This window comes from Gavia stellata, chromosome 3, assembly GCF_030936135.1.
Source record: "Gavia stellata isolate bGavSte3 chromosome 3, bGavSte3.hap2, whole genome shotgun sequence".
NCBI lineage: Eukaryota > Metazoa > Chordata > Aves > Gaviiformes > Gaviidae > Gavia > Gavia stellata.
In genome coordinates, this window is record NC_082596.1 from 67,594,503 (window position 1) to 67,617,927 (window position 23,425).

General features: G+C 38.1%; 1 protein-coding gene across 2 annotated transcripts in view; it reads right to left on the reverse strand.

Annotated features, from left to right (window-relative positions):
• Positions 1-23,425, reverse strand: part of TEX10 (testis expressed 10) — a 63,615-nt gene that overhangs the window by 7,844 nt on the left and 32,346 nt on the right. For both annotated transcript variants that reach the window (XM_059836153.1, XM_059836152.1), the window contains exons 11-12: positions 10,110-10,198; positions 8,778-8,911 (exon numbers count right to left, since the gene is read on the reverse strand). In XM_059836153.1, coding sequence (XP_059692136.1) covers positions 8,778-8,911; positions 10,110-10,198 — 223 coding nt within the window. The remainder of the gene's footprint in view (positions 1-8,777; positions 8,912-10,109; positions 10,199-23,425) is intronic.

Below are 23,425 nucleotides of genomic sequence, written 5' to 3' on the forward strand. Positions count from 1 at the left end.
GTGAGACAGAGCTCAGGAAGTTTACAAATGGGGTATGCCATGTGCTTGTAAGTACATGACGCTAGGCACAGTAAGCTAAGGGGATCCCTTCTAATTCAAGACATTCCCACATGAGGTCTACACATTAAAGACCTTGAAGGCAAATCCACCAGGCCCACCCAGCAAACTAAGGTTTCATTATTAATAAAATCATTATTAATACTTCACCCTTAGGACTACATCCCTAGAACAGGCCTACTAGTTCACTGGGGTTCTCCCTGAGATGACAAGTTGCAGGAGCATTTCATAACAGGTACGTTCACCGACACTTGGTCATTATACCATTGAAAAGCGACATACTTGCTTAGAAGGGTGGTGGTAAAGTGCATTGGCAAGTTCGTTTTTCAACCTTTTAGATCTTTCTGACCCTCAAAATAGCCCAACCATTCCCTACACCCAGTTCTATTTTCCTACTATTAAGTGGGAGTGGCAATCCTTTTCAATTCCATAAATTAAATCCTGCTTGAAATGGCTTTCATAACAAATGCCTGTTATAAAAAGTGAAACTGAAACGTTATTAGACATGGAAATGAAAAGCAAAGAAAACTTAATTATCACATGAAAATTAGTATTTTTCCTGACAATTTCTTTTCCTTAGGCAAGGGTTTGCATGATGTTTAATTTCCATAATAAAATGTCACAGCTAATTCATTATTTTACATTTGATTAGCATTTATCACATTTTTGGTGCATTCATAGATTGGTTTTGGACTAAAGCCAGAGTAGTTTTGTTTCAGAGTATTACTGAAGTGAATGGACAAAAAATGAGCATTTCTGATCGTAGGGGGGTTTTATACCTTTTTGAGGCAAGTATTTTATAACAGGTTTGGTTTAGGTTTAGAGGTTTTGTGGGTTTTTTGTTTGTTTGTTTTGTTTTTTCTTTTTAATTTTGCTTGAATATGCACTAGAGTAAATTAAGCCAAGGAAAAGCATTTTCTTAAATACGGGGATTAACTGTTAGCATTATGCGGCAAATAACTACAGGCTTCATAATCCATTGGCAGCTTTTCAAACCAAACCTTATTGATCAGACAAGCCCAACCACGCATCATACTAATGAGCCACACAACTACCAACAGTAGGTTCCCTACTAGTGCTTCAGAAAATCGTTACTACACAGGCCTCCTTGCCTGCCGTACTGAAGACATACTCCAACAGCAGCCAGCTAAAATGGGGAGGGGGGTGGGGGGTGAAGGCTGGGAAGGCAGCCCAGGAGCACTCCCTGGGCTTTCTGGAGATCATGACACCATGGAGTATATTACTGTAGTCTTCAACTGGATGAGTTAAAAGCATTTTTGCTGCTGATAGCCAACCTAACTGACTCTTAATCCAGCCTGAAAGAGGCATTTCATAGCTCTAACGTACAATCAGAGGAATCCATCAGTTTAGTATCGTTTATCTGTAAGATGCTCTCCACTCCAAAAGGCAGAGTTGGGAGGAACCGAGGAAGCCCAGTCTCAATCTGAGCCCCCATGGCAACAGGAACACGCACAAATGACGAACCGAGAGAAATGTTTTGTTCATTACTTAACTGTTCCCACTCCCTAAATCACTCAATGCTTCCCATAATGCGATAGGTTCCTGACTCAAAAAGCCTCAAGGGAAATATTTTGTCAAGAACTCTCCAGGGGAAATCTGCATATAATTTCAAGCTTAATCATGCTGCAAAGTACTCACTTTTTCAAAGAAAAATACTCACCTTCCTCTGAAAATACGCACAAGCGTGAGCACAGAGAGGAACCAAGCAAGTGGAAAAAATAATGGATCAAGTATTTCAGTGAGCCACTATGTGGAGTCAGACCAAAGACAGTTCAGACTCCAAGAGAAGTGATTTTATTTAAAAAAGAAAGTTGGCACACACCAGAAACTATATCCTAACGTGAACTTTAAAATATATTTTCCAATTCACATCGACATACACCTCAAGCATGGGTAACTAAAATGTAACAGGCTGTTCTGCAGTCAATTCCCAAGCCCTTGTGAAATGACTGTTTCGAACGGGACTCTATCCAGTATAACATGTTACTGCAGAGCGTAGAAAACGAGAAGTTTTCAGGTGACGGGGCAGGCAATGAAGCTTGTTGTCTGAAGCTTGGCCAGCTTCCCCCGGAGCACCCTAGCTTATGAGGCGGTATACTCCCTTGACAGGTGCTGCTTCTCTTTCTGAAATAAATTGATTTGACAGGGCAATATTAACAGTGCCCTGAGTTGTTGAGAAAGCCGCGTACAACAAGAGATCTTTGTTCATCTGCCTTGGCTAAGCTCACAGGGGCGGATGTGAAAGGTATTCCTGATTCAGTGACTCCAGAAAAAAGAAAAAACAACACAAAAAACCCCATACAAACCCCACACACAATCACAATAAAACCAAACAAAACCTAGGTTAAAAAAAGAAAAAGCCGAAAAGAACGAATGGAGAGAACAATACATGGATGGGCAACAAGGGGAAAAAACCCAACAGTGTGGGGCTAATTTTACATACAGGAGAGCAAAACAGGAAGGCAGAAACTTGTTTAAGAATTACAAATGCTTAAGAACATGTATTGCATCCCGCATCTTGTCCAAGTACATATTTCCAATACAAATGCTTAAAAACATGTATTGCATCCCACATCTTGTTAGATAGAGTACATACTTCCAAAGACTTAGGATTATGAAACACAGTTAATTGCTGGATAGGAAACAGAGAAACTACAGCATACAAACTTACCTTCCTTCTGTTGAACTGTAGCAATTGCCTGTATGCAGATTCCTAGGCCACACACACAGTCTGATTTTCAAACCTCTATTACAAGTCGACTAAACCAAGTGAAGTTATCTTTATTTGCCACTGGACACAAATACCTGTGTGGCAATCACCACTGCTCACCTACTGTGCAACAATTTGATCACGTGTTTAAATCTCGGTAGCAGCAAGACATGGTGACAGGAGGCAGAGAACTATGGGCTAGAGATAATCCTACTGTCTCACTAAGTGATGGGCACTTCTGAAAATACTATTCTTTTGTGAGCAAAACCAGGTTTTATGCTCAACAGCTAATGTGCTATCCAGGAGAAGACAAAGCCGTACCTGAAAAACAGCACAGGTCTGGTTCTCCTCTCAGAGCCATCTTACTAATAAAATTCAAAAGAAAGGACACCATGAAATACCTTTGCTACCCAAGGAGCTTTTGTTTCATCCTCTTGCCACCATAATAAACCCTTCTTTCACAGCTCTGCAGCTTCCTCACAGCTATAAAATGTCACCACAGCCAATTCCTCCTACTTGTGGATACCTCCCTGTCAGACCACATGCAGGACAGTCAAAGGTACGTCTATTGTACAAGTCTCCAAACTAACCTGCCTGCCCCCTCACCAAACAAAAGGACTTGAAAACACAGAAAACAGTACATTTAGGAAACTAGCTCTTGTCCCACAAAGCCTGTCTTTTTAACCAAATTTAGTTCAGGTATCACAAAACAGGATGTGAATTTATACCATAATGCACAGTAACTCTGGAGATCTTAACTCACATTAGTCGCACGCAGCAATGTGTGAGCTCCCAGCTATAAAATGTCATGAGATAAACTGGAACTGTAAGATGCAGGCACAATGGAGCACTGGCCTGAGGATCAAGTTAGGTTTTTTTGGGGTTTGTGTCTTGATGTTTGGGTTTTATTCATTTTTTTTGGTTGGTTGGGGTTTTCTGGTTGGGGTTTTGGTTGTTTTTTTTTTTTAAGTTTTAGATCTTAAGAAAATTATGGAAGAGACCTTTGAAAAAGATCTTTATTCATTTTAGGTGGCATTACATTTATTTATATGATTTCCCCTTTGTTTCTTAGGAATTTGTATTACTTTTCAAGAAAAAACCCATTATTTTCATTTCTAAACATTAAACTTGGATACGATGTAATTTTACAAAACACTAATGGGTTTATATAGAATTCTTTTATCCTCCTTAAAGAGGGTAAAAATTATAGCATATTTCTAGTTCAGAAGGGATAGTACTTACCATAAGCTGCTTTCTCTCCCCAATGTAACTCTAATCTGGAAATCTCAATAAAGACCACAAGTTGAAATCTCACAGGAACTTCAACTCAAAAGATTAATTTTAAAAATTTAGTGGTTTTTTGAAGTGTTAATCTCTGCTTCAAGTTAAGCTTCAGCACTGCAACACCACCATTTACTTCGAGACAAACATCCTTGCAGGACTCTTAATTTACATGCATTGACTTACTATCTTTAATGATTTGTTGTAATTTTCCATAGCATATCAGTGCAGATACAGACTTCCCAACTCTGTGTCACTTCTAAGACTTCTCCATTTTTGACACACATTAGTGTATTACATTACATGCATGCCAAGGTTTTTGAATTCAAGACTGCTTTTAAAAGCAGCTGACCTTCCCTAGCATTTGCTTTTAAACATTTTAAGTGTTTTGTTGAGTATTTTATTTCTTCAAGTCATGTGCTCAATATAACTCTAGAATCTCAGCTTCGAGCAGAACTTTTGAATTATCATTTGCTTTCCCCCTCCAAAATGTTCAAGTGTCACAAACATCAAATATTACAACAACAGAAATTAGCAATACATGGTTACCTTGTTAAACTGTTTATTCCTGTTGGCTCTATTTCATTCGATACTAGCAGAGCAATTCAATTACAGGGGAGTGAACAATATTACCGACAAACACTATAGGCACAGTTAAAATGAATGAAGACTGAAACCTCTTCCCTAAGGCTGCAACCATTTATTCTGGAGCCCCATCTATTTCAGCTACAAGGGTATGATTTTAAATAATTGGCTTTAATAAGACAGAAGTAATTTTAAATAGAAGTTGCTCCAGAAAAGGAACCAAGGTTTCTACATTCAACATATCTTTCAGACAAAATATGAAGATTAACCTTTACAGCTACGCAAAATGGCATTTAAACGGACATTTCTCTTAAGCATTGCTCCTTAAGTGAAAATCACCATTACCTAAAAGCTTCCACAAAAAAATAACATGGCTTCAGACTTCCACTATACCAATTACCACTCTCTAGACAAAAAGGTTATAAACAGTATCCATCTCACAACATTTTTTGTTATAAACCAGTTAAAAGCATTAACTCCTATCAGAAGTGCATTTGTTTGGCCTTTTTACCAATTATGGTTAGACACATGCTACTAACTGCACTGGTTATATTCTAGCACACTCCAAGAGTCCAAACTGCCATTTGAAAATGCCTCAAGTTATTCTTTTCCTTTACAGAACTTGTTCTTTCTCCAGAGGCATATCTTTTCTCCTTCCGCATCTCTGGTATGTATATCTAATACATTAAATTCCCTCTTACAGTTCATTACCATTAGGAATACATACCACTCACTGCACAGTACAGCTAGCTAGTGACAGAAAGCTGGGGCTGCCTTCCTCTGGATTTGAAACCGAAGTCCAGCAGCGAGCAATAAAGCCAACAAGCAGCGGCACCCTACAGATTCATGACTGGGACCCTTCATCCCTTCCCCTTACGTCTCCTCAGCACTGTAACCCCAGCTGCTCGTGCCCCACAACCCCTGACACCCCCGTGGGCCAGGCAACAGCACCTGCTGAGCCTGGTCCAGCATGATGCACATGCAGGCTGGCCAGCCGGCTGCTGCCAAGCAGGATGCAGAAACCAAGTTACAAACTGCCTTGTGCTAATCTAGAGGTTTTCCTCTTCCACCTGCTTATTTTCATAAAACTTACGGACAACTAGTATTTGCAACTTTATTGTTTTAGCTGAGAGCCAAAAACTAGCCAATGGTTTAGACAAAACTAGTGGTGGAAGGGAAGAAAGAGGAGGATGGATGGACTAATAATAATCTGATCACTAGCCTCATTTGTTAATAGGAAACCAGGCTGTCAAATCATAATTCCATCAGTTCCTTATTTATTTTCATCCTCAATAAAGTATTTTTCCATTATGAGGAAAACCTGATATATAACTACACAACGAGAACTCTTTTAAATGAACAAATCTCAGCATAAAGTAGAGGCCTAAATGCTGCCTGCTCTGCAGCCAACGGAGGGCTGTTCTCACTTCTTAGGTATTTTAAATTACTACAAATATTTTGCTTAACATTACAGCATCACCATAAACTTCCTTATCCAGCAAGGGAAAGCATGAAAGGTTCAGCATTCAGAAGCCGTGCTGCTCTACTCAGTTCCACCAAAAGTATGACTCAAGCTGGGGTTTATTATTTCCTGTAGCACTTCTTTATTTAAATAATTTTCTGTCACAGCTAAAAATATTTTGATTCCAAAATTGTGTCATACCTTGAACTACATCCACTTGGAAGAAAGCGGTCTCCAAACCTACCTCCCTCAAACTCAGTGCACACAGAGCTATCATATCACACTGTCTTTCAAAACATCCTAGAAGAGGCTCATCATTTGCTGGCAGTTTTCTTCTCTCCAGAGGCTGCAGTTCTGGGTTTGGGGGGGGGTTGTTGCTGTTTGGTTTATTTTCTTTTGAGATGAGAGTAGCTTGTTCAATGCCTAGTGGAAACTACTTGCTCTACAAAAAGTATTCCTGTTCAACATTTAGCAAATCTTGAACTGAAAGGTTTTTCCCAAGCCAGGATTTTTCTTTGGTTTTTTTGAGGTTGGAGAATGGTACTCAACAAAGAAAAAAAGAAAACCCCTAAAACTTAATGAACACAGCACTGTATTAGATATTTAAACACAGAAAATATTCATCTAGAAACCTAAACATCTGATTTTATTTTTTTTTAAGTGGACATCCACTGCTCTCCCCTTGCCCAAGCTAGTCACCTTGTTGCAGAAAGCCAACAGGTTGGTTAAGCACAATTTGCCCTTTACAAATCCTTGCTGAATATTCCTGATCACATGCTAGGTGTATCCAATATAACCCAGTTTACTAGAAACTTTCTCTTCACAATCATGAACGTGCTTATGAGGAAGCACCTCCAATCTCCTTCTCAAATTCAGAGTTGTAAGCAGCAGTCCAGAACTCCCTTTGTTTAAGAGATTACGAAATGAGGTGTGTCTAGAAGGTCTCATTGCTCTTCACGCACAGATCTTTGATGCAGGGGATTTTTGTTCCCATTCTCTCTTTCATAACTTAATATCCAGAAAAGACTTCAGGCTGACACATTAACTGCCGAAGTAGTGCAATGCTCCATAGGATGTCCAAATCCTCTTTCATTACTAACCAAGGATATCCAGCTCTTTGCTTAAGGACTGCCATTGACTTCTGAGAACCTGAGAGAGCACCTTGTACTTTTCCCAAGAAGAGGTACTTAACAAAAGCAAGTCTCAGGTTTCTGAAAAGTAATGACTCTCCTTGATGGCACCAAAACGCTGAAAAGACTGTGGCAGGAGAAGTAAATCAAACTTCCAACCAGGAACCAAAGGCATAAACAAGGTATCTACAATCAAACTAATTTACCTTCCCTAAGTGAAAATATTCCTACTGTGTGGTTTCTCAGCCAACTTTGATAGATTTGTGGAAGAGAAGCAAAAAGAGGAAAGAAAAGAGGATGTGAGGGTGGTATTTTCAGAAGCAGGTAAAGTATATATAAACCCTTCAGATGTATGGGATTATGCTAACTCTTTGAGAAACACTTGCAAGTAATCTCTCTGGTGCATTCACAGAGCAACAATCCTGCATTCTGTACAGGACAGGGAAAGAAAACATTCTAGTCTTTCAATACCAGAGAAAGGTGTTTTGGTGAGAAAACACATCATTAGCGCCAGAACAGACAAAAGTGAAACAACTTAGGAAGAAAGTTTAGCTGGTCCACAGGCCAACTGACTGAAGGCAGGACATCTAAAGATATGTGTCAGTCATGGTACCAAATAACAACTTTGCTTAAAATACTATTCAGTATTGCACACATACAATACATGCCGCAGACTATCATTAGTTTCAGTATATTATCACTTAAAGTTTATGATTTGGAAGAGAAAAATCTACTCTACTGCTTTCTTGAACCACAAAGATTGCCATGAAAATGCAAAATAAACCATACAACTAAAAACTTCTGTTACACTCTTTCTGTATTCATGGCGGATTTCATACATACTGTCAAATTGGCATGTCATTAAAACATGATTTCGCACCTTAAAATGGTTTATGGTGGGCTAAGCAACAAAAAGAGTTGAGCCAGAATGAAGGCTAATAAGCACCTGTTCTGAATAAAATCAGGTGGCTCAGATCCCTTCAGAACCAGCAATAAAATTAAGCTTTCAGCTCTTACGATCTTGCGCACAGGAACTGAATTCACAGTGAAGTTTCTAATCCCAGTAAATTTTGATTAAATAAGCATCAGAAGTTATTCTAAATAACCACCAATGCCAACTTAATATTACTTCCAAGTTAAAATCTCATTTAATGCAAGTGCTTTTCAATTAAGAGTGGAATTTACTCTCAAAGAAAACTCTTCATAATTAGTATATTTACAATTAATTTATTTTTGAAAGCCAAAACATATTGCTGGTTTTAATCTCATTAGTTTAAGAATTTTCCACTAAGGCTTCTGCCTGTTTTTTATCCTGAGTATTGTTTTGCATACTACATGTCTGAACATTCACCTTTTAAAGCAACTTCCTTCAAAATATTATCCAATGGCTATAGAAAAACACTGGCTGTTTGACATCTACTATATTTTTCATTCAACTCAACTCACAACAAGATTTAGGCATCTGCAGAAAAGGGATGGAGTGCACTCGGAGTTTGTATGCTGTCATTTAGAATTAGTGTTGATATATTACCTCTGTCACAGCCCAGTGGTGTAAAAACTGGTCCAGATCAGTTAGGTAAAGACGGACAGGTGAAAGCTGTGTCTGGCTAATGTGTGGCTTTCCTCTAATGCCCTGGAGACTAGTCAACTCCTCTCTTGAAAACCCTAGAGAAAAAGAAGCAGTACAACAGTATCATGAAACAAGCCAAGCACTGTTCTACTTCAACAGCATCACTGACAAAAACTGTCTTTTAAATTATGTCTGCATAACATTTTTTTGTTAAAAGCTCTTGCTTGGTACTTTAAATTACGTATATCAAAATACCAATTCTCACTTCTGAAAGAAAACAAAAATATTTGAAAAATAAATGGCATACCCATTTAAACTATAATGTAGTCAAAATCTGTAAGAGGCCCACAATATGCTGCTCTTTTCAATGTATGTATCTTTACAAAATGAAAAAAAAAACCCAGGGATAATGCAAGACAGTTCACTATGTGTTCACAATAACTCAGTAACCTTCTAACATAACCTCAGGGTTTAAAAAAAAAAAAAATCATTTGGCTAATTATTTCTAGCCAGGGATTAGATGTTTTAGTAAAATAAGGCTACTGCTCCAAAACAGTTACTTCAGCTTTGCTTTCGTTTTCTCAGTTATCAGTACAGCGCGCTCTTCACTGTTTTAGGAAAAAACGTAATCTTTGAAAGCAAAGTAGTTGAACATTATGAATGACTGAGGTGATAAAGAAAAGACACTTTCTTTTTACTACAGGACAAATTACTGGAAGATATTTCTCAGAAATATTACGCCATTTTAACCATTGTAATTTCCCAAAGTTGCATCACCCCAGAATACAACTATTTTTATATCCGAGTAAGAATATAGTAGCAGAAGTAATTCTGCTCACATGCTGACCCTGGGCACTTCACTTCAACTTATTTTGATTACTTTATTCTGATGGAATGTTTTTAATAGCGTAAGCATGTCCACAGGAAAGCCCAGAGGCACTAATTTACATTGTTACAAGCCAATAAAAGGCATTTACTTAAATCTAGAAAACAATTCTTGTTCAAATCATATGCTGAATTTAGGTTTTCCTCACACTTTCTTTGAGAAGTTACTAGAATAAAGAGAATATATGCAAATATTCAACCGAAATGGCAATTCAAAGTGTAAAAATGGGGTGTCAAAAATCAGATCAAGAGAAAAAAAAAAGAGTATCTCAAAAAAATATGTAACAAGTTTAGAATTACTTTCAGGAAGTACTTACTACATCATTTATTCTAAATTAAATCCAGCAATTGACTATCAAAACAAATCTCATTTTGTTAATTCTGAATTATAACATTCACATAGATTACCTATAAGGGTTGAAAACAAGAAGCTGAAATAGTCCACATCATTCACTGAATTGTCCTGCACTTGGCACTTCCAGCCTGCAAAGGATGATCTACACAAAACCAATAGCAGATAGTTTATTAAAAACCATATAATTAAGGATTCGCAACCTACCTGCACAATACAATCAATTAGCATGATCGAATTGTTAATTTTAGCATTCCTGTTTCTAACTGCTGTTGTTAGAGTAGCATTTTAAATAGCTTCAAAACCAGAACTTGCTCTTTTCAAGACAAGTAATATTGAACTTTGTACCCCTACATAGGCTTAGGTTGTTAAGTTGATTAAATTACTGAGATAGCAACTTTTCATAAATACCGGTATAACCTTTAATATAGTGATGACAGCCCCCACACAGTAAATTAAATTAGTTTTATTTCCTTATTTGGTAAAAGTCATTATGTTATAAAGTTGGCCTATATTTTTCATTATATCCACTAGTTTTGATACAGCTCTTAACATTAACAATAGATCCCATTTAAAAGCAGTTTCAGCATCTATTTTAAGCTGTTGAACACAGAACTAAATTAAAAACTTGCTTTGAGATTTAGAACATATAAAGGAGCCATATGCAAAGATGGGAGCAAATCCGTTACCAAAGCTGCCCGACACTTCCCTTTTTAGGGGCAATCTGTAAGAAGTGGTGCGCCAGCCTACTTCTGCTTCTCAAATTAGAAGGCATATGTGCTTGTGGAAACTCAGAGCAAACTGAGACACCACTGATCACCTAATGGAGCATCCTGTCCGTGTATCGGTGCAGAACCAAAAGCAAGCCAGGAGCTGGGAGCAAGTACATCTCACACGTGCTGTCTTCAAAAGGCTGCAGCTCAGACCTACATCACATTATGCAAAATGCGTATTATTCAACTTTACTTGTATGCTGCTCTTGGCACTTGCGCTGCAGACTATGGATCTTTGCTGTAAGAGATTGCTGCTTTCTGCTCTTACAATGTTGTGAAATTTCAGAGCTCCCGAATGCAATTTTTTCAAGCCCACTACCTGCCTCAGATCGCTTTTTCCCTAATTTCTCTTTGCTAACAGCCAAAGTGGCTTAGCTTATGGGCAACAAAATTCTGGAAAGCTTGTTATTCAGAATTCTTTTACAGCTCCATGTTTTGGGAGCAAAAATATCAAATTTGGAATAACTGTGCCAAGCACGTACATTTTGCCACCCCGTGAAAATCCATCCACAATATTTCAGTATCCACAAAAATGACAGCTAGAATAGGCACATGTCTGGAGCAACTCAAAAAGAAAGGGGAAAAAAAGGAATTTCAGAATTTCTTTAATGTAAAGAAAAAACTCAGGATTTAATCAGACTACCACACAGGATAATTGATTGGGGGGGGGGGGGGGGGCGGGGAGAAAAACACAGCTAGGTGAGAGAGAACAAAAGAAAGGCTTTATTAAATAAAGCTCCCACTTCACATTGTATCCTTAATAGCAAATTCTTACTTCCAGGCATATTTCAGGTGACCAAGTGACTTCGGCTGCAGGCAGCTCTGCATGGTCCCTTCTAGTTCCTAGGATGCCTTTGGTCCTCCTTCGAGGCCTGGCTCACTGCTTCCTTCTCTTAACCTGTACTCTCTCAATCTCTCTGCATTTGTAAGGCTGCCAATACTGAGTTCTCCAGAGACAAACCCCTTGTCCATGGCCAGTAGTCCTCTCTGAGAGAAGGGAGAATTTCCTCCCTCCTTCCAAAGAGGTCCCAGTCCAATTCATTACAGCATCTAAGAGATTTCACACATACTCAACTATATCAGCAAGAGGTCTTGCAACCTATTTCCCCAGAAATTCTACATAAGGTGAATATTCACATGAGAATTAGATTCGTATACCAGAAGACAGAATGAAGCCCATGTCCTGTTCAGCATCGGGGAAGAAGCTGCCTGAATCCAATGCAGAGGAACCACGAGTCAGACTTGAGGTCACTCATTATACCAAAATAAGCATTGGGGAGCATGAAGGGAGATTCAGGATAATTTAGGGCTTACTGGACACAGAAATCCAAACCGCGATGCAATCACTGAGCAAAATGGTGGGAATGCAAGAGGTTGGAAGAGATATATCAGATGACAAGCTACAAAGGGAACTGGGGAATTGTGAAAATAAAAAATCTTAGGCAGGAAGACAGAAAACATGGAAAGAACCTGTGATAAGCCCAAATTCAGGGAATAGGAACTTGCATGACAAAGCTAGTCAGAATCTGGTTTAAAATAATATAAAATATTAAAATATTTTTCCATGCAACACTTAGCAGATGTGTTGAATTCCTCATAAAAGGACCAGTGGAATCAAGAATTTTACATGAACTCCAGAAGAGGCTGAAGAAAAACTCAGATTCACTGCAGGCTAGTAAACACGTAAACCACAACAGGTTCAGGAGATCCCTGAACATGAAAAATTATTCTGAAGCTCATTGCTAGATGTCTGAAAATTTTTCAAACACTTCAGCAGTTTTGGTTTTCTACCCAGATTTGACTATCTGCACACCTGCAAAACAGGACAAGCACTTTAAGCATCCTAACAGCATGCCAAGCTAAGTGCCACTGATGTAGACATAAGAGGAAGCAGAGAAAATTGCTGCTGTTCTGCCCCGGGAACATGGAAGCAGTATAAGGCACAAACCCTTGACAGAGCTATGAAATGGTTTTAAGACTCATCCAGAAGCAGAGCTACACTGAGACATGCGCACACAAAACCAAGATCCCCAAATTCAGTTGTAGCATACTTTTTTAAAAAGTGAAAGCTATTACATACATAAAAGAAGGCTTAACGTTAAAAGAGCATTAAGGTTAAAAATAATCTAGCATTCAATTCAGGAAGTGACAGAAAAAGTTGCGAATAATCTTCAGCTTGGCATATTTGTGCATATGCCTTAGAGTATGATAATATTGTGTGTCATATTTTCTCTAAAAAAAAAAATCTATGCCTCATTCAAATCATGGATGAATGGATCGATCAGGATTATGCAATGAAGGATAACACAGCCTGACCTGTTCCTGCCTTATTTATTGCATCATCTATAACATGCACAGCATATGAGGCATGAGATGATTAAAAAAAGTAGAAGAAAGGATTAGCTCACAAATTCAGGTAAATGAGGTTTTAGGCATTATACTGGATCACCCTTCTATCAGATACTAGATAAATACTTTTTAAAATTGGAGGACAGGAAATCAGTGGTAACACATTTCTCCAAGTATCATCAGATGAGGTATTTACTTTTAGAATAGAAAAAACCCCACATTATTCATAGTGGAGGCTTCTCTCATCCCTTCTTTACGCTAGTCATCACTAGCCCTGCAATAGTTCAACAGTGAGTAAAGGACTAAAAGGGCAGTAACAGCTGTGGAGCAATACAGCTTCATAAACCTTAAAAGAGCAGCACATAGACCCATCTGATCTCTACTGCTCCACTTGCACTTACAGTGAAAATGAAGTCAATCCTTTGCTTTCAAGATAGAAAATGCTAAGTATTCTGAAAAATCAGTGCCCAAATGTTTCATGCTGAACAGCTAAAGTTAGCAGGCACTTCTATGTACTTCTGTCTACACCTTTTCCTTGCCTCAGTTCCTTATCTGTAAGTTGGGAAAAATATCACCTCATCTCTTACAGCTGTGAAAATCCTCAAGCACAACATAAAATTCCATGGGCAGGGGGGAATCACTTCGTTTTCCAAGTGGGACATAATACAATAGACAAAACATGGAGCCTTCTACTGAAATAATAGAGACAAAGCATAACATTATGTAAACACTCCTCCCATGAGCATGATGCACTCAATACAGAATGTAGGATGGAAAAATAACATGAGATCATGTAATCAAAGACTAGATAAGGATGTCACAGATATATCATAACAAATTAAGACCAAGACCAATATCTTTCTAATATTACAAATACAATCAGAACAGCGTTACAGCATAGGAGAAGTTTTTTTAAATACAAGTCTAACCACATTTGTCAATGCCTCAATTACCTTAGAACCTATAATGTAGTTAAAGCTGCTCAATTTTGAGGTTCACGTTAAAGGAAATCAGAAATAAGGTAAAGAACACAGAACAAAAGAAATTTAGCTCTAGAACGGATTTTGATATACTACAAATACACTACAAATTATTTAAAGAAAAAATCTTAGTTTAATATATTAAGACTACCATGGATAATTAAGAACTATGTGCACTTTTAAAACACGTTTGCAAGATGCTTGTAAATTACATGTTAGACATTGAACTAAAAAAATACCTGATTTATAGGTGGAAGAGCAGTAATAAGCATATTATAACCTCCCTTTTTTGAATAAATTTTTACTGACAATGGGAACCTGTTATCAAATTGCAGATGAGTGAGACCTCTCCAGTCAGCTAGTCCAAACCCACATGAACTACGATGAATTACATGTTGTAATTTCCATAAGGTCACTCACTCTCCGTGAGAACCTCTCTACTGAGGTTTAGAATTGCACCTTGCTGCCAAATGGTATTAAAAGAAAAGCTGAATCTCATTAACTTAAAAATCGCTGCTTCTCTTGCCATTAGCATAGAAAATATTTCTTAGACACAGCAACTGTTCAATGCATTCCTTTTATCACTTGCTGCTAACTTTTCTTTTAACTCCAGACAGACCTCACTACTTTTGTTCACGCTGTTATTTTCAGGTTGGGCTGTATCACACAGTTGCAAAATAAAACAACTGCAGTTTGTGCACAAGTGGTTATTTCTCAACTACAGACTATTATCTTTGTGCTTCCTGACCTCTACTAGCTACCGATTGATTTCTGGTTCAGGTTTAAGGTGTCAGTTTTGACTTATGCAGTCATAAGGAGTCTTCAGGTAATTTGGAGGTCTCTGGTAGAACTCTGATGAACCTTGCTGCGATCATTTTAGAAATTATCCTTCTACTTGTCCTTCTGTAAAACACACTGCTCGAACTCCAACTCAGACAGCAACGCACCTATCAAGCACAGCAAATTTTGCTTAGAATTTGGATTGGGGTTTTGATTTTTTTTGTTGTTATTATTGTTGTTTAAGAATAAAATTGAAAAAAGTGTAATGAATCTCAAAAACCCCTGAGTTCAGTCTTCAAGTATTTTTAAAGTAAGCCAAGAAAAAGCAAATGCAAGATTCACAGTTTTTTGGAGGCACTGAGACTATCACCCTTTTGTTCATAAATGCGAAGGTTACAGAACTCAGGAAGTGTAAGATCAAGGGTCTGTGTTTTCTGTTCAAGGAAACTAAAATCCAATTCTTTCACCTTCCAGGAAAATGCCTCCACCACCATAATAGAGAATATTTAGGGCAGGGTGTTCCTGAAGCTTTACAGAATTAAACATTTGCAAGAGAACAGCCTGAGAAACCTAACTTAATTTAGACTGTGGTAGGTGATCCCATTTTAAATTTGTTTTATCAACCATTGATCACAGATTTAAACCAAGACCTCCCACAACTGTTTCTTCAATTCTAGGTTATAAAATCGTTCTAAAAGGAGTTTCCCCTCTGTTTCTTCCACTTATACTTCTGTTCCACACAGAACATGTAAATATTCATAGGCACAGCTGCCAGCTGATTCACTCATTTCCTAAAAAAAACCTAACTACATTCCAGGCCTCAACTCAGTGAAAATTTAATAGAATCACAGGATCACTATGGTTGGAAAAGACCTGTAAGATCATCAAGTCCAACCATCAAACACCACCATCATGCCCGTTAAACCATGTCCCACAATGCCTTGTCCACACGTTCCTTGAACACCTCCAGTGATGGTGACTCCACCACTTCCCTGGGCAGCTTATTCCAGTGTTTCACCACTCTCTCCGTAAAGAATTTTTTCCTAATATCCAGCCTGAACCTCCCCTGCCGCAACTTGAGGACATTAATAATTAATATATTTTATTTATATATTAATTAATTTATTTATATGTTATTAAATTAAGTACACCTCCTCAAAATAGTTCAATGACTAAGTCACTGTGTTAGGAACTAAGAAATCAACCTCCCCTTCAGATGAAGGCAGTGAACCCAGATTTTCTGCATCCTCAGCAAGTGCTTTAACCACTGAGATACCACTAATGAATTGTCCTTCAAATACATCAGGAGCAGAAAACTTCCCAAGATTCCGTACACCCAGCAGACAACCAGTGCATGGGAGTGGCACTCAGGCAAGATAAGGCTATAGGACAGAAGCTACAGGAATTCTGCCCATCCCTGATCTTCAGAGAAGAAACAGTGCTTGTTCCCATCCCAGAACAACTCTTCAGGCAGACCTGTTGTAACTTCGAACAGCTGCACAACACATTAATGGAACCCAACAAAACAGAAGGGAATTACCAGGGTGCGATAGCATTCACCATGCAAAGGAGCTCCAAGGATCAGCTGAACTACCAGCAGCTGTGAGCAACCTGCTGTTTGAGAACTTCCCTGACATCTTCCCTGACAGAGGCTGTGGAGTGGCAAATGTGGTGATGTTTTGGGGTTTTTTTTTGTTTTGTTTTTAAAAATCAGTTCCACATAACTCAGGTGTGTAACTTTAATGCCTGCACTAGGCAAATTAACATACAGTATAACGATGGATAAAATTAGCTGATACATGAATACTTATGCTGTGCTTGGGAGCAGACAGAATGGTTTCTGAAAAAAGAATCTTTGCCTTACGTATCTCTTAGAAATCTTCTTAAGGAGTAGGTGCACATGAATATGGAAGACCCTATAATACTTAGGAAGAAAACTTCCAGAAAGCTAAGCAGCCACAGTGCAGGAACGAAGGTCCTTACATCAGGAGATAATTGGTTTAAAGGCAGGAAATGGTGGGTAGAACTAACCGATCAGCTCATACAGTGGAAGACAGACATCACTGGAGGTTCACAAGATCTGTGCTGTACAGCCTATTCAGGAACAGCTCAGAAAGAGAGATGACAAAGTCCACTAACAACATTCACATTATTTAGTATACCAAAGTACTTCGTATAGCAGCATGCAGCTTAGCAAGCCTACCCTATCAAGTCTTTTTTTTCTTGCCAAAGCTATTCAGGCAGTTCATCTACCTACAGTCTGAAGATGACACACCACCACCTTCCAGATGCACATTCTGTTATTCTGCAGCTCATCAGGATATAGCTGAGCAGCTCTTCTTGCCTATCCAGGAGTTCAGTTAAGGCCTTGGAAATATGAGAAGCAGAGTAAAATGGTTCTTCCACAATAGCTGTAATAATCACATTGCAACCAAGGATCATAAAGAAGTTGTTTCCACTGCAGGAAACAGGGCTGAGTTTTCTTACTCAACCCAAGATCACAGATGTAGGATAATACCCCTTATCACTTGTGAATCTTCTACTGTGATCAACCAGGCATCATGTTGAGAAAAAGTCTTTACTGATCCACAGAAAGGGGGGTAAAGAAAAGGTTTCCTCTTTCTTTCAGCTTCCTATTTTTATGACCTGTGCCATCTATGACCTCTCAACACAGCAAGTCTAATCAGCCCAGAGAGTTTATCTATCAAGAAAAAACTTTTTAGCTACTGATCAGCACTCATCAGGAGCAGGAGACTTCCACAGAGATACTGCAGCATCCTTCTCTAGAGCTACGATGACTCCATTCAAATTCTTCAGCACACTGTCCAGGGGTCACTGTGCGAGCCCAGAAACACTGCTCTGCTGAATAAAAGCACACTAGGACAAAACCGTGCAGCTACGTCTTCTAGCCAGCCTCCTCTCAGAATTGTTATGAATGTCTCATGTTTTATATAGATACCTAGCTGTGCAACTAGTAGCAGTGCTGTCTGACAACCATTTAAAAATGGTACTTACATATAAAAACACCTGTCAAATATGAGGTAAAAGAACAATTATGGAATTAGCTATTCTGGAGAGCTTGGCAAGTATGTTACAACACATCTCAAACGCTCCTGTGTTCTCATTCTCAGGAACTGTGTGTGTATAAATAACGATACACACTGGAAGGAGCAAAGTGCACACATGCAAGTACCATACTAGGACTGTTTTACCTTTACGGAGGAAAAATAGAAAACATTTTCTCCCAGTGTAGGCATGTACTTGCACTACTGTAAAATATGTTCTTTTAAAACACTAAAAAGCCCTGTGCCAATATTTATCTCAGCTTTGGCATAGTTTTTTCCTGTTGTCTTTAATGAAAAATAATTTCTGTCAAATTGAAATGCAACTGCTTGCAACTGCAATAAAGTGTAAACTCAGGTTCTTGCATCAACTTAATCAAATCAGTTTCATGTTATATTGTTAGTAAGGATCAGCACTCTCAATTTTCAAACCAGTTCTGAAGGAACAGGAAACCTAGACTGTCACAAACTGATGCTGAAATTGTTAAAAAAAAATTTTTTTAAAAATTGATCTTTGACTATTTCTCCAACCCTGTACCCATCTCCTCATTCACACCAACTTACTTAGCTCCAGGCAGTACGGGTCCTGAACATAAAATCTGAGAGCAAGTGAAGAGTTTTTCTCTTTCTTTTCCTCTAACAGCTTACCATATGTAGGCAATGGTTTGTTAGTGTGAGTTTTTTAACTTTCATTATCTGTTTTCAAGAATCAAGTGTTTCCATTTGAATATGTGGCAAAATACAACAAGCATCTCCAAGGAATTACCGGGGATTTGGGGAAAAAGATGAACCCTATTTTAAGAAAACAGCAATTTGAGCTACGCATTGTTAAAAGCAAGCCTGTCAGCTACTCATTTGCTCCACGGTTGCAAAGGTTGTCTGAAGAATTGCTTACACATTATAAACAACAGCACAAATCGGAAAAAACATTCACTAATGAGCAAACGGCATTTACTGACTGGTGCAATTGTCAGCGCAGCAACATAAGTCTTTTCCCCTTGGTTAGGAATATCAAACTACAAACAACCACCTGGGCACAAGTTTAGAGGGCTGTGTCCTTAAACACAAGCTTAGCCTTCTCCCTCTCTCAAGTCCGAGACCTTTACATAACAGTGAGCAAGGAAAAGGAAATCCGTTGACCAGATGTGGATGAAGGAATTGCACCATAACCCTCCCTGGGATCCTGTTCTCAAGAACTATGGATCCTTTCTGATCTTGCAGCAAGGAAAACAGATCAATCTTTTACCCTTCATCCTCAGTGGCACCCAGTCAGGGAAATGCCAGCATTTTGAAAGCACACTGTTCTTTTTAGTTTATATTCAACAGTATCTTAAGCATTTTGGTTACCTTTTTAATACTTTCCTCCTTCATTTTTGTTTCTAAATTGAGGGATGTGAAAATATAGCCAGAAAAAGCACTTCACAGTAAGCACAGACCTTACTGTTCTCACATTTTTCTTAGCAACCCATTCATAATTACTACACCTTCCTATACATGTAAGCTTTTCCACTTATTCTCCAAGCTGTATTGAGTTGACTTTCCATTGTACCATTCATAATGACTTGAAAGTGGTTTTTCTCTTTTTTTTTTTTTTAAATACAAACAGCTTATTTTGGTAAATTTTCATTTCATTTACGTCTTCCCTTTTTTTAAAAAGTATACTGTTTGTATGAGAATTACTGTATTCAATTGCTCTATCAGCGTTGTTATTCACAATAATGGTTTACAATACCCTCTCCAGGTTCTCTCCAGCTTGCAAATACTTTTGGGGAATATAATGTTTTTCTTTTTTTTGCCTACAATAATGCATTAAGTAAGTCTTTAATGAAGTAGTACACAGGCTCTTCGTTACATACATTTCACATTCTCACTGTTCCTCCTCAAGCTATACTGTCAAAGGTTACAGATCACATAACTAGGATGACTAAATAAAGTAAAAGTAGTATTTACTTATGAAGGAAGTAACTATAGAAAACTTTAAAAGTATATTATGACCTTAAAACATCTCTGGGTAACGTATTTGTAGAATACAGAATTTTACACCTTATACCAAACAGATGTTAAAATGTCCGTTCCAGTTCTTTCTAACCAGATTCCTGAGGATAGTAGGAACCAACAAGCATGCCTGGCTACTTGATGAGACGCCAGCTGAGCCCCCTCATTATTGTCTGGAAACTAACAGAATATTTTAAAGGCACTACCTCTTAAGGAAAAACTCCATTTACAGTCACAACAAGCAAAATGCAAGTTACCCCTAGAGCTATCTCAAATCCGCGAAGACTAGGAACTCCCACACAATTTATGTCTTGCTGGGAGAGAGCACTCAGCTTTTATGTATATGGTCCTGACCCTTCTCCTTTTCTACAGAAACAACAACTCTTTGTGAGACCCCAGCAGGGAAAGAGCCCCACAAGAATAAGAAATAGCTGTTTGAAGCCACTGGAGATCTCACTTATGGACACTCTACTTCAAGAGAGAAATTACATAAATTAAATCCCATTGTTTTTTTATCTAGGCAGTGAAATATTATCTGCCCAATTCTCTATTACAGTGAAATAATTTCCAGACACACTGTTCCAATGGATAAAAAGTTCTAAAAAAAATCATAACTATTATGCATAAATAAGGCACATAAATAAATTGCATTTATGTAATTACACTGAATAGGTTTTCCTTATTTGTACCTAAAGACATGTAAGAGGAGACAGAGAACTTTTCCCGGAAAGTCAGCAATCTAACTTCCTAGTTTATATATTTGATCACAATCTCAAAACCTGCATTTCTTAATCCATATTTCATAGAATACATCACAGTAAGTACTCAGATTATATATTAATCATCTTAAGTACCCTACCTTATAAAAAAGGGAAGGAAAAAAAGAGAAATGTGTTTGCAAGAATATCTGCAATTCAATCACCACAAAGTCACTAAGAAGTAGCAAACAAAAACATTGAGCCTAACAAATGGTGACAAATGGTGTTCCTCTGCAACTGTTACAGTACAGATTTTGGTATGTAAACAGCAGACCTCCCTTTTGTCAGACAAACAAGACAATCTACCATATATAAGAAGGTGAGTTTACAACTTCTAATGCGTTTCCATAGTTGACAAAAAGATTTGCCTCAAAGCCAGTCTTCCAAAGAGTACTCAAAAAATAAGCATATGCTTCACTAGTCCTTTAAAAACCATTCTGAAGTAGTCCATCTACCCTACAAATGTAATCCCTCTACACCTACTTTCTACACCAAAAATTCTTTCCAGCTCTACCTATAATACTGCTGAAGTTTATGACCTTAGTCCCTACTAGACCATCAACAATTAATACATTTCTTCACTTCCCGGAGAGAATTGTCTACCTGTCCATATTCACATTCTCAAGGAATCACCAGAACACCACCATGAAGATGAAGCCCAGACTGGAATTTCAAACCAAAGGTCCACTCATGCCTAATGTTACATATTCCCACCCAACACTTAAACCATTCTTCTTTAATTAGCAGATAAGTACTATTTGATTATTTAGGAGTTATTCCAATAAATCATGAATTAAAAATAAATATTGAAGTTAATTCTTTTAGAAACGTGGCACACTGCATCAAGACAAATGGTTCGTCTGAATATATCATTCTAAGTAATACCTAAAGACCACAGAAAAATCCATCCACAGTAGATTCGATGCAAAGACTTTCTAAAATAATTCCCATACCCTTCCATTTGTTTCTGTAAATTTATAGGCTTAAATCAGAGGCCGACTCAAAGAACTCATCTCCTTCCAAGAAGCCGCTACCTCTCATTTCTCTCAGTCTGAAGTCACAGATTGTTCGCTCATATTGCTCCACACCTTTCCGCACCTGTTCGTGTACAAACAAGAGTGGGAAGAAGATTTATACCCCAAAACCTTGGCACACTTGCATCTCTCAGAACCCTGCCTGCCTGGATTTATTGAAGTTACTTACATCTTGGGTCCCACACAGTAGGCACAAGGCAGGAATTGGAGGAGAACAGCAGTCAAATTAAGCCAAGACAACACCTTCTGTCCCTCACTTTCACCTGAAACTCACCAGCTGTAGCTGTCCCAGTGTCCCAAACAGCAGTGTCGTCTGTTCGTTGGCACAGAGATCAATTAGTGTAAATGTGGCCATGTTCATACCAGCATCCAAAATGGAGTGGTTGCATTTCAGCTTTCTTCTCAGAATGGTCCTTGGCCTATGCTAACTGGTAAAGCTTTAGTGAATACAGACCAAAAGCATAACAGGAACTATCCGAACAATTTAATCACCCTCAGAGGGCTCAGAAACTTTCCCATTATGTATGGAAATACTGTCAACATCATCTTCATTCTCAGCACATGGAGGCCACCGTGGCTCACTTCATGGACTCCTGCAGACCACCTGGCTATTCATTTCACCATTGCAAAAATAAGAACTATGTAAAGTATTGAATGTCTTCAAAATTCATTTCTAATCAACAAAAAATTCTACAAATTAACACACAATAATTATAATTTAATGTTACTGCCTGATATCATCACAGGGCTCTGGTTTAAGCCATCTGGATACATTTACTATCTACTTTTATAGTTTGCACACACACAAAAAAGCTATGAGTTCCTTGAGTTTATAATGATTGTTCCTGGAATAACTACAACAGTCTTATTATCATCCATATGTACTATCATCAAATCCACCTTAACGTAGCTTCTCCCTGGCAAATATACATGGGTATGTATGTGCATTCTCAAAAGCATGTAAAAACATACATGCTCTGCCAGTCAAGAATAATGCAGAAATAAAGGCTTTTAAAGAAATTAAGAACAATTACCAAATACAGCAGTGAGCCTCTGACACTCCTGAATGCAATCTATTTAAAGCATGACAGATAAGCAGGTGGCATAAAAGAAAAGAAATTTATAAAAACTCCCCCCTCACCAAGTAGAACATGAGTGTACTAGAAGAAAAACAGTGCCACCTACTGACAACATCAGTTTTACTCATAAATGATGTCCCCATGGACTGATGTGTATTTTTTTCTCTATGTAAAACTATCATAATCTAAAACTACAGAAAGTGTCCCATGAACCAGATTGGGGCACAGAACCATGAAATTATATACATCTTCTTGTAGTATCATTAATTTCAAAAACTTGCATGTTTAACTCCAAGCATCACAAGAGCTGTAAACGATTACCAAAGTTACCTAGTCCCTCTACTTCCTTCAAAGCTTTACCGCTGCCATCCATGATATACTTTTGTCCAACCTGATTTTAAGTACCTCCAGTGAAATAAATTTATATCCCCTTGCTACACAGCCTATTCCAGTATGTACCTCTGCTTTTAGAGAATTTTCCTAGCATGCAAACCAAACATTTTTCTGACATTCAAGGTCTATGTTTCTAATCCTGCTAAAAAACGCGTTCTCCCGTTCCCTT